The following is a 13040-nucleotide window of genomic DNA, read 5'->3' as shown; positions in this document are numbered from 1 at the left end:
ATATACAGTCATGCTTCTGTTCCTTGTCTCTGATGGTCCAAAGTCAAAGATTTGAGACCTGAAGAAAGACTTGTTCACTTATTATCCAGGCAGCCACTAAAGCATATTCTCAAGTCAGACTAGGACTTCACTGAATTATAAGTTCATACTTATGTGCCTTTCTTAAGTGAACTGTAGAATACATCTTTTGACGTCATGTAAAAGTGTGTGTGTGTGTGTGTCTGTGTATTATGCATATACTGAATATATATTTATGAATTTTCATTTTCAAAGACATCTAAGCTGTTCAAAATCATTTACATTAAAAGGAGCTAAAAAGACAATTTAACGTATATAGGATTTCCTGAGCGAGTCCAGTACAAGATTTTATTTTTAATTACATGAGATTTTTACTTTTACCCATCAACATTATCCGCCATGTAACAAGGCTTTTTCCTCTACCTTTTGTGGAACAAATTTGAAAGACTTATACAAGTTATATAGGTGCTAGTAATTCTTTTGGAGAACCTCTCCTTTCTGGCAGTGAGCATGCTATCCATCATTTGATTTTTCAGAAACCTTGGAAAAGAGCTCTGAATTACAGAACAGTTCATCCGAAGAAATAAAGCTGTAAAAGATTTGTGTTGTTTACTTCATGATATTAATTTAGATTAGTATGAGCACAGAAAAGGAGAAAGAGGCTGCTTTTTAATTTGAATTTGTTCTTTATTGCCAGTGTTTGTTTTGAACACTGCATCAGTGGCTTCAATAAACTTAAGCACTATTTCATTTTATTTTCCGGTGCTAAATTAACATCTCTGAAGTGTAATTTTATGATTAACTGAGCATGAATCCATGAACTAAGGTATTGCTGATTTTTCCCCAGGGTGAAAAGCAGGTAAATCCTTAATGAAAGGATGCTGTGCTTGGATTTCAAATGAATGTAAAGCCTACTGTGCTGTAGAGTTAGTAGGTTTAAACCTGTCTAATCATTCTTAGATTAGTAGAAGTATATTAAAATTGAACTTTAGAAATACAGAATATAAAGATGAATCCAGTATACTGACTCAAAAATATTAACCTTTATTAAAACTCCCCGTAAATTAAGCCTAAGCTAACACCAGGCAAATGATTCCAAATAGTTTACTAGCTTCTGAGTTTTATTGCTTAAATCTCACGCCACGGGTGAGGCAGTGTAAACAACAACCTGTAGTGGATCTAGATATTTGGGTTTGTATAAGAGCCAACAGGATTAGAGCTTTTACTCTTGTTGATTATCTCACGCTCGCTCACTCACTCCCCTCCCAGCGCTGGGTTCAGTAGGTCTTGACCTCGCTCCCCTCAGGGAGCTTGTTGCTGGCTGGGAAAAGTGGAGCAGATAGCTGTGTTGGTTGGTACCGTGCAGCCGCTTGCAGTTCCCAGGTGCAGGCATTGCGGGCTGGGGCCCCGGGCGCCCCCCGCGTCCGTTCCCACGCAGCTCCTCATCTCCAGGAGCCCCCCACTTCCAGGCTCTTTCCTCCACGCAGGGTCTTTGCCACCTTGTTTCCAGGCCTCCTCCTCCTTTCTGAGACCACTAGAGGAACTCCGATTTTCAGCTCCTCTTCTTTCTGAGCCTCCAAACCCCCGGTTTTCCCAATCTCTAGTAGTCTATGTGCGGAAGTGCAGTGCATGGCCAGTCTCCAAATTGGTGATTGTGTCTCTGGCATTAGTTGGAAGATTCGGGACCTGCCACTTCTGTTTGGTCGGGTGTTACCAAAACTCACAAACAGCCCATACCGGTTTGACAAGCCAGTAGCAGGCTTCTGCTTGAGGAGTTCAGAAGTTCAGTTTTGGACATTCACCCCCGCTCCCATTCGCTTAAGTACCTGACACCTGTTAGCGTTCAGAATTTAAGCTATTTGTCACCTCCAACGTTGGGATAAAGCAATAACAAGAAAAAAAACTTCCTTGGAATTGAAGAATTTTCCTGCAAGGAAAATGTAGAGTGCTGAATTATTCACATAAATGTCTAGAAAATGTATTAAATATAGATTTTCCTTATCCAAATTTCCTTATTTCAGAGCAGAACAAATAAGATTTAAAGAAACAGAGAGATTGTAAATCTGTGTGTCTTGCTCTTAGGAAGTTATAATTTCTATGCACCTCACAAAATATATATATGTATGTATTTTATATATATATATATATATGTATACTGAAAGACATTTAAATGAGAAAAGTAAAATATACATTATTGCTTGTGTGTAGCAAGGTTAGGTAATCACTGCTACAAGAACTTCAAATTCAGTATTTCATTTAGTTTCTTTACATTTGATTTTAGCCTCCCTAAAATTTCATTAATGTTATTACTGCTAAAATCATGGTATTTATTTAATATCCCATTTATTTGTAATGCAAATTAAAGAAAAAATTTAATAGGGCATTTCTAAAGTGTGATTTTACCTTAGGTAGTAGAAACAATTGCTATTACAGGAGCATGAACCATGATAAGCCATTAAATAACTTGCAGGGCGACCAGACGGTCCAGTTACAGCTTTAATGGAAAAGATGTCAATTGTTTCTTTGCCATTTGGGGTGGGGACGAGGGAGAGAAGGGGAATAGAACAGCAAAAACTGAGCTGAGAGAGAATAGCACTCAGCAGCAAAACGTTTACCGGCTTCAGATGGAACTGAATTTAGGACACAGGAAAAGAGCCAAAGGATCAAATCCCTAAGGCAAAACTGCTTGTGGGAGGTTTTAATTTCAGATTTGATTCCACAAAGATATTGATATTTACTTCTTCAAAAAACAGGATTTTAATACAAAGATATATTAAGTTATTATAAATCCATTATCTAAATTAAATTAATTACTGCTTTTTCTAAATTTAGTTGTGATTTTATTGCACTGTTCCTTCTATTTGAAAATACTCACTATATCCATAGAAAACTCCTCACCAGTCTTGCACTTGAGCAGACTTCTTTACTCAAAAAAGAGTTTAAATACATGCAGAACTTCAGGTAAATGTTTAAGAAAATAGGAAAAAATTACATACCTACTTAAATCTTTTGCTAGATTGAGGCTTACACCATTTGTATTTTACACATAACTCTTCTTTTAATACTTGCTTTGATTACTTATATGCTTTAAAAACAACCTCTGTATGATGATTTTTATTAAAAAAAAAGTTTACTCTTCTAAAATTCACATATATGTTATAAAAATTCCTGACTGTGGTACCTGAGAGTCTTATAGTAGTGTAGTAGTGTATTCTCTTATCTTCTCCTTTGAGGGGAAACGTATGCTCACTGAGTATCTTGTTTTAGTATGATTTTATATTGTTTTTATGTTTGTTATTTGCAAATTTTAACTAGAGCAGCAAGAACAAAGAAATGCACCTTGCAGTAGTGTTGGAAGCTAATGGGGCAAGTTGTTCCAGTTTTGGTACTTGTCCTTGAGAAAGTTGTCTCGCAGATACATAGCCAGGGTTTCCATGCCTTATTTTGTCTGTTGTTGTGCGCATTTTGTTTCCCAAAGAAGTGGAGGTGTTGAACGCAGTGTTTTTCCTAAAGCTTTAGGTAGATGTTCTGAGAAAAGGCCGGAATCAGAAATCTTGACTAGAAATGCTGGGGCTCTGAACATAATTTGAAACTCTGAAAGAAATCAGTACGGATAGAAAACTTGGTGATGTGTTCACAGCAGTCTGTATTGCTGAGGAGGTATGTTGTAGCCTGCTGTATGGTTGGAGTTCCCCAAATCCTGCAGACATGTCTAGATATATCACAGTATAGACCAGGTGAGAGGAGAGGAAGATGCAAACCATCAGCTCCCAGAATGATTCCTGGAGGTTTTCTAGGAGAATGGGAGATGACAGAAAATAACCCTTTCAGCTCCTTATGTATGAGACCATAGTGGAGAATCTAGGCTCTTAAGCTGTGGACTGAACAGTGTAAATGCTTGAGCGTATTTTCCGTATAGAGAGATTACAGCTTGGCTATAAACTCTTGAAAATGCTTTCTTTACCCCTCCTTCTCCAGTCCAACTTTGGTTTAGATTCAGTATGATTTTCACCTATAGTTTGATCTCATCCAACAGCTGGGCCATCACAGCAGGAGTGGTATTCATTTGTGGTAGAACAGTAGAGGCTGCCTGACTGTGAGCAGTCTTTTCACCCTAGCAGCTGTGTGCTAGTGTTATAAAGGCCCAGAACAAGAATTAATCATTCTGGAATGCCACAAATCAATGATCTACTGGGTTGGTGGTGTCCTAGGTCCTATGGTGTATCTGTCTTACAACACAAAATTAAATAGGGAGGTGAATATGCCTGTATTTTGTTATGATAGGTACAATGAGGAAAAATGACAATGTTTTATATTTTAAATAACATCAGAAGATATTTTAGATTTTGATTACTTGATCTTCCAGTGTATTATTCTTAGATTCAGTGGGAGTTGTTGAAACACATCTTGGTGGAAGTTCCTGAAAGTACACATAGAAAAACAGTTAACTAAGTCCTATGCAAAGTAAATTCATAAGAATTCAGTTAAATGTGTAAAATACATTTTGAAGAGTTGTGTTTTGTAGCTTACCAAAGACAACATTAACTTCACATTGTCAGCATTGTCTTAACAGTGAACTTGACCTCTTTAGGCTGTCAAACACGAGGAAAATAATATACTAAAGCAAATTTTCTTATGTGATGTGAAGCCTTTGAGACTGAAAAAATACCTAGCCTGACATTGTTAAACAATTACAAAACCATTTTAAATCTGAATTGGGATAGTCTAACTTGTTAAACTGTTTTATGAACTCCTAATTTATTACTGAAGTGAGCTTTTAACACAGTTTATTAGGAAAACCAGGAACTGAATAATCATACCAAGAGAAAATGAAATCCAAAATTGTGTAAATTGTTAGGTAACTTGGATTGTTTTAATCAAGTAAAAGAGGGTTGGATACCATTGATTGTGGATTAATGGAGTCATTGGATCCTACTTTAGTTACAATATTCCAAGTATCTCTGATAAAAGATCCCTAGACTGGAAGCTGGTTGTGACTAGAAATAGCTAGTCATGTTTTCCTATGGACATTTTTAGAAAAAGACTTTCCTAAGAGGTGCAGTTTCCTGCAAAGAACGTCCTCTTTTCATTAATACAAAAGGAATAAGCCAGGGCCTAAGAATATTTGAACCTGTTAGGAATTTATTTGAACTGAATCATTAACAATTTTTTTTTCTTAATTCCGAATTAGGAATATATTTCTGTTTAGTGACAAAATATCTCTAGTAAGTGACTACATAGTTTCTTCATTCCGACCGGTAACCATGAGGTGTCAGCTCACAAATAAATTAAAGCATGTGTTTAAATGACAGTCTAGATGGAATTAAGCTGCTTAATGTTTAACAACAAAACAAGATTTGTAAGATGAAGTAATATTTTTCATTAGACTGACTGATATATGATTAAGAGACCTTATTTGTTTTCTGTCATTTTGTGTAGTATGAATGAAGTATCTTATTAATTCAGTTATTCACAGATCTTACTGCAGTACTATTATCTGATTAATATACTAAACTTTGTGTTAAAGGTAAAGCTTGCAACTAAAGCAATGCCTGCTCTAAGAGGCATCTATATAATGTGTGAATTCTCTCATCAGTATTACTTTAGTATTCCTTACAAGCACGTTACTGTTTCTTATTCAAATTTTTAATTAAATTCGTATTATTCTAAAAAGAACAAAAATGATTTAATTAAAATGTATTTTGAAAAGCATTGTGGTACTGACTGTCTCTGCATACAGACACTTCCTAAGTTCTTCTTAAAACACTAGCAATTGTTTATTTTACAGTTGATACTAGTGCTCATTTACTTATTATTACATATGCTAGTAGCTCATTTAACCTGCAGCTGTTTCAGTAGTTTCAAGCTCTCATCACCAAAAAGGAGTGGTCGTTCAGCAAGTCTACAGCAATCCTGCAATTTTTTTGTCTTTATCGACTAGGTGCATAATATATTTTCTTTTCAAACTGTAACATGTATTTTCTTTTGCAACTCCATTTCTTTTGGTTATCACCAATTTGAGCGATACAGTTCACAGACACCAACACAGGCTGTTGAATAAGGAATGCCAAATGCTAGCTGAAGTGGCCCATTTTTGATCCATTTTTCTTTGCTTTTCCTAAAAAAGGCATCTTCACTGGATGTATTCAGTGTATCTTACGTATGTATACCTTCAGGTAGAGTGAGTCAAGTCTGTAAAACAGGAAGTTGAAGCATTTCCAACATTTGATTGAACTCTGCCGTTTGTGATAAATGTTTGATATGCTATACTATACTCTTGTGCTTTTGTTCTCAGAAAAGTTATTTATCATAATAATGTAAAGGGTGTTGTAATAAATCTGAATGAATGTAGCAACTTCGTACCATCTTTTTGAAAAATAACTATTTAAAACAGTCTGAAGTGATAAAATTCCATTGTAAATATTTCAGTATCCAACAAGAATAAGTCTGGTGAAATCAGCCAATTCTCCTGATGTCTGAAAGGATCAGGAAAAGACATCACAAGAGCTATTTTACGCTGCAGTGAAGATAAGGGAGTGAAAGGTTGACCATTAAGACAAGCACTGAACCTAAAACTGTGGTACGGAGTCACCTACTTTTTGGGGTAATTTGGAGCCAGGGTTGCCTTACCTGCTTTGGTGTTTTGGGAAAGAATTGCCAAACACACCGCTAACTCATGCACTTCAGCAGAATCATTCGAAATAGGGTTGTAGAGATATTTAGAGAACTTTCTTATTTTTCAACCATTTTTCGTACAGAATTTCTATGCCCTTTAGTTTGCTGACTGATTACTCCTCCTTCCTCTCAGAATTGGTGACTTCATGCCATCTTAATTATATTAGTCATTCAGTCTCTCTTTATATTTAGTGGAGAGGAATGGTTCTCTCCAGAGGTTTAGACTGACGTGATATCTTCTTCTCACCTGTTGTCTTCATTGATGAATCCTATCCTTCATCCCCTTTCATGTTATCCTTTTTATTCAGCTCCTTCTGACTTTATACCCACTCACTTCCTTCTTCCGTATGTCCCTCACAGTGTAAAAACAAAAAAACAAGAGGTATTAGCATGACTTTGTTGCATTCTCCCTTTTTAATCCACAAGTGTGTCTGATCCGTTTGTTGCCCAAGGTTGCCTTCTCTATTTATTTGACAGTCCTCCAGGGTTGTACTGTTTCTCTGTGTCTGTGTACATCTGTGTACAGTGCCAGTCCAAGTGTGATCCTATCTTTGGTTAAATTTTAGGTGCTATCTGATTAATAGCAGGTAAAGTAAATGACAAGCTTATGGATGAATTATGAACAAAGACATCAGTTGCTCAAGAGAGAGAATATAATTCATACAGTGTCAGGAGATTATTAGTTTTTTTCTGAGTTTATTTAAAAGAAAATTATCCAGGTTTGCTGCAAATTTTTTAAAGCAGGTTTATTTTTTTGTAATGGTGTTGTAGTGTGGTGGAATATCATCAATGTTTATGTTTAAAATGTAGTATAACGACACAGTTCAAAGTACTTCATGTCCTTTTACAGCATATTCTGCATGAATAAAAAGGAAATTCATAATAATAATTATTAGAGGGTGTTTTGTTTTGCTTTATGATCAAATACCACAAAAATGAAGGATATTAGCTCTGTTGTGAATTTTCCTCAGTTTGGAATGATCTTCTTGTTACAGCTTCTGCTACATTTGAAGATTTTCAAATCCGGCCCCATGCTCTTTTTGTTCATTCTTACCGAGCACCAGCCTTTTGTGACCATTGTGGAGAAATGCTGTGGGGACTGGTGCGGCAGGGACTCAAATGTGAAGGTAAGGTGCAGTGAGTGAGCTTTCAAGCTCAGAAAGGGACTGGACTGTTCCATGTGTGCATGTTGTCTCTGATTCTACTTTTAAATTGCTTAGGCACGAGAAAAATTTTTACGGTCAGTAGAGAGAGTAAGAACTAACTAACTAAACAATTAATTAAAACAATTAATTAATTAAGGATCCAACTCCTTTAGCTGCTCTGAGGTGTTCTAGTTATTGCTGCATAACTTGAAGCCTGAAAAAATCAGTCTATATGTAGTTTTAAGAAAGGTTTATCTGAGCCTTATTTACACTTCTCTTATCCTGAGCCTACTTCGTATATTTAATTTTATATCAGCTTAGTTTAGTTAATTAAATTGAAATTACTGTCGGTCCATATGAGGTTGCACTAGGTATCCTCTTTTCTCATTTTGCCACAACTGGTTCAACTCCTGCCAGGCTGCGTGTCCAATCAAATATGCCATTTCCAGGGGCACACTTCTGTCTTACCTCCTAAATGCTTACAGTAGAACTTTCCTGCCCTTTTAGAACGCAGATTTTTGGAGAGTCAAAGAATAAACACTGGCTGTAAGTATAACTTTCCCAAGCACGTAGCATTATCTCCCTAAGCTCCTGTAGAAGCAGCAGAGTTGAGGAAGAAAAGTTCAGCAAAAATAAGAGTGTCACTGAGAAAGTGTTCTTTGGTTTTTCCTATAATTAACTGTAATCAGATGATTTTAAATTTCTCTTTTCAGGGTGTGGTCTAAATTACCACAAGAGATGTGCATTTAAGATCCCGAACAACTGCAGTGGTGTACGTAAAAGGCGCCTGTCAAACGTTTCCTTAACAGGACTCAGCACTGTTCGGACAGTTTCTGCAGAGCCGTCACCTAGCACCTCAGATGAAGCTCTTCTGGTATGGAATTACCTAATTATAAAGGCAGTGGATGTTCCTGTTGAGAAACAATGATATTATTGCTATAGGATGTGATTTTGCCTGTTAAAGACTACAGATGAGGCTGGTATGTAAATTATAAAGCTTTGTGGTGAGAAAAGGCATCTTAATGTAACATGGAGGTCAGTAGCTTAAGGTATGTGTGAGAAATTGTGACTTTTGATGCTCTCAAGATTCTTTTCCCATTGTGAAGAATTACGTCATTTTGAAGGTCCGAAACTGCCACCTGTGCAGATGGGTGCTGCAGCTTGTTGGAGGATGTCTTCTGTGGAACTGGAAATTGAATTTCTTCTATGTCAGACCATTATAGTCCTTGGTGCATGGTATAGCAAAGACATGGCCTCAGGAGAACTCTGTGAGCCAAATTCTACTGTATCAGATATCATGCTACAGTTAATTATTTTGAACCTGTGTATTTTGAGTATTTTTGAGAGTGTTTTGGGTTCTTTGTGTTCACAGGAAGTAAGAGAAATCTTTAGTATTTCCTTAAACTGATCTTTGTGGTAAATGTTTTGTATGTGTCATGTATGTGTCTATTTATCTATATATACGTGTGTATGTGCGTATATATAGATGAACAGTGTACACACATGTGCATACACAGTATACATATATATACTTTTATATAGTATATGCAGTTTTCCATCCTGCGAGCAAGTCTTCTGAGAACACAGTTCTCAGACTGGAATAAGTTAGGTTAATATGTATTTTTTTAATCTTTGGAATATTTATTCTTTTTAATACTCATGGCTGTAATATACTTGAATAGTTAAGAATTTATGCTATGTGTACAGAAATGAATCCACCCCTAAGTGAAAGTTTTGAAAACTTTAAGGTATAAAAGAGAGGAAAGAGTTTATAAGCATACACAACAATTATTATCTTGTTTTCCTCTCAAATAGAATATTACACTTATTGAACTTGACATACTAAAAGGACACTATTGCAAATGATGCAGACCTGGTGCTACATGCAGTACCATCTATGAGCCGTAATTATGTACTTATGCTACTGATTATCATTAGCCTAAAGCTACTTGGAAATTAAGGTTAACATTATGAATCTGTATTTTTAATTGAAAAGCTGCATAAATGGAGTGCTTAAGTTCTGCAAAAAGCACAGCAACAAATCTTCATAGATTATTCATAATTCTCAGAAGTTTGTTTTGCAAATGCTGACTTGTTCAGGCCAATGTAAAATTAAATTATGAGGAAGCCTGGCCCTCGTTCTGAATTGTTTCTGGAATGGTGGTTAAAAACGTCACATGGGTGAGAGCCTTAGTATGCTCTGTTTAAACAGACACTGCATGTTGTACAGCTTCAGAATAAGAAAAAATGTTCAGTTTGAAAACCTCTTTAGCTTTAGGACTCTTTTGGTAGCTGATATATTCTTTATATTAAATACATGTTTTGCAAAGACACATTTTAAGTCTTCCATTGCAAATATTAAAATTATCGATGGGAGTTTTCCAGGGAAGATATACAGTAAGTTTCATAGATATTGCGGGCTATACTTCTCTAAGAAGTCATAATCATCACTGTACCCAAGCTGATACACGCACATATACACACGTTAGCGCGCCTGCGTGCGCACACACAGAAAAAAAAATGTGTTTACAGAAAGTAAAGTCTTAAGCCTAGAGAGATTAAACAGATTACTTTCAGATTTCACCTTGATTTCTGGAAATCCTGGTATCATTTACCAGGTTTTCAGAAATTATCTACCTGTTTTCCGTTTTGTTTTTTTTTGCATTGAATTTTTTTTTTAAGCGTGCATAAGAGTTGTCAGGTCTCGTATATCAAATCTGTCCTTTGGACTCCATTCTTCTGCAGTGCTTATGAGATAAGTTTTATTGCAGTTTATACTGTGGTATCTATCAAAGCATGGACTTTGCAGTGTGTTTCATTCTTCTAGCGTCTGTGTGAACATACTAAAAGACATCATCCTTGTCCACAAAACTTCATCATTCATTACTATTGTTTTTATTGGCATGACACTTTACTGAGTCACTGATAACAGAACATAACAGCTGAGTGGGGTCACTGCATTAAATCAGGGATCTGCCACTTATTCAAATATGACTAAAATAAATGTTATTTTTACCCCTCTTAACTGTGTAGGGTCAGAGCAGTTGAGAAGGAATGAGTTCCTGGAGACGTTTCACAGATGGAATTGTTAACAGAGTTATGATTTCAGAATCTTTATTGTTGATGTTGTATGAACCAGAAAGAAGCCAACTTTAGTTTGCAGTGTTAAATTTAGCTTGTAAGTCTGGCTGCTGGAAAAAGAGAATATCTTTCTACTTCTGAAGTTACGGCATTTGAAAAATCTTTGAGACAGGATAATGTGGAATCCTGGAAATGGTACTTTAATTATCCTTTCAAAGGGAACTACCACATACAGACATAGCTTCAGTTTGGTATAAATATGTCTGCTTAGCCAATAAAGTATTTCATTTGAGCTGAAAATTGACTGAGGACTATATTTAAAGGCAGCTTTAAAAATCTAGAGCCAAAGAATAAAATCTTGGCAATCTTTTTTTTCTTTTTTTCATTCTTAACTTATTAGTAGTGTACAACTCATCAAAGAGAAATGCTAAAAATATAAAGTTCTAGGAGGATGCTGTGTAACCCAGATTTCTACCTGTCATAGCTCAAATGGAATTCTTTTACATTCTATTCTACAGCGTAGAATGAAATTATAAAATAGCTCATTCATGCTTGCTTCCAAAATAACGTTATTTTCTGTCTTTTTTTCTTATTTCTTTGTTCTGTTTTTACTTCTTTCAAACTTCCTGTCTCAGTCTCCTGTCAGCCCTGGCTATGAGGTATGTACTAAATTTACTCTACTGTCCATCGTACTGTCATGAACATCCTCTGTTGTTGACTGTCAGTTAGCATCAATACGAAAAAATGCAGGAATTGATTTGGATTAGTATTTTATGATATTCAGAACTCAAGGGCATTTGTTTTTTTCTTCTTTTGGAAAGAATATATCTGCTGCATAACTCCAAACAAAGTCCAGATTCCAAAATGAAGGTCATAACTCTGCCTGTATTAAACAGTAAAATTAGCTAAAGCCCCTTAAATTTAAAATGTTTTGATACAAAAGTGGCACTTTAATTTCTTCGGCTTGGTAGATGTCATTGCTTTGACCGTTGTCCTTTTTTATTGGTGCTAATACATGGGAGGAGAATTTCAACTTCACTTTCAGAATGTTCAGAATTTCCTGGAGTAGTATAGAATATAAACATTGTATTTTAAGCTGAACAAATCGGACCTTTCAGCACTCGCTAGCAATAAACTTATAATGTCATTGCAATGATTTCTCAGAAAAGGCTTAGCTGAATTCTGCATTTAAAAATGAATGCAGTGTCTTATCGGGTACAGGTAAGTGGAGCATTACCTACATATTGTGCTTTTAGATACAGATTTAGTAATTAATTTTTACAAAGTAATTTACTCCATTTTATTTAGAAAGGCTATCTAGATATTACTAATAGAATATGAAACATTAAATGTTGATTGCCTCTGTAAATTCACTATATGCAGAGTTGGCTTGAGGCTTCTTAGCTGTGTAGGAAAGAGGGATTTTGTAGAACTAGGACAGCAGAGTGTCTGGGAGGGAATTGTTTTAAGTTCTAGATGGCTGTTTCCTCTTTCTTCCCTCCTGCCCAGCCCTTAATATAGTCACTCTTTTCTCTCAGTCCTCTGAGACAGAGAATCTTGGTTTCCACTGACTAAGAAATTCATGCACCCTGAAGCCTTATTTTCCCACGGACAGATAGAAGAAAACATATCTCCTTTTCCCAATTCTAGTCCTTATGGAGCCCATATGCCTCCTGGACTCATTGTACTGGAATGAGGGAGCCCTGAGGGAGGGCTAAAGAAGGGTGTCGCAACTGAGAGCAACTTTATCTGTGCCTTAAGCCAACTTTAGTTACAGATGAGTCCTCTAATGAATACATTCGAGTTCATTAGAGTGAAGTTTCTCAGGGGCAAAATTAATATTTCTTCTTGAGGATGGACACTCCAGTTAACTGTGAGTTAATACCACTCACAGATATTTTCTCTTCCGGTCATCTCCTCGTTATCCATACATGCTCCACTGATTTACATGCACATTTCTATCTGAGCTATGATCACTATTTTTCAGTGTGCTCATTTGTTTAATAAAAATCCCTATGCTATTTTGGGGAGTGCTCCTTGGAGTTTTTTTAGCCCAGTATCAAGACGTTATTAAGATCGTTCATTAAAGTTTAAAATATATCGTGTGAACTAAATCAATCT

General features: G+C 35.9%; 1 protein-coding gene across 5 annotated transcripts in view; it reads left to right on the top strand.

Moving 5' to 3' along the window:
• Window positions 1–13040, top strand: part of PRKD1 (protein kinase D1) — a 156117-nt gene that overhangs the window by 96525 nt on the left and 46552 nt on the right. For 3 of the 5 annotated variants that reach the window (XM_068946378.1, XM_068946375.1, XM_068946377.1), the window contains exons 3-5: window positions 7689–7820; window positions 8552–8712; window positions 11555–11578. In XM_068946378.1, coding sequence (XP_068802479.1) covers window positions 7689–7820; window positions 8552–8712; window positions 11555–11578 — 317 coding nt within the window. The remainder of the gene's footprint in view (window positions 1–7688; window positions 7821–8551; window positions 8713–11554; window positions 11579–13040) is intronic. The other 2 variants (XM_068946379.1, XM_068946376.1) reach the window with 1 other exon arrangement.

Source organism: Struthio camelus, chromosome 5 (assembly GCF_040807025.1).
Source record: "Struthio camelus isolate bStrCam1 chromosome 5, bStrCam1.hap1, whole genome shotgun sequence".
Classification (NCBI taxonomy): Eukaryota; Metazoa; Chordata; class Aves; order Struthioniformes; family Struthionidae; genus Struthio; species Struthio camelus.
The sequence above is the reverse complement of the archived record's forward strand: the minus strand, read 5'-3'. Positions and strand labels throughout refer to the sequence as shown.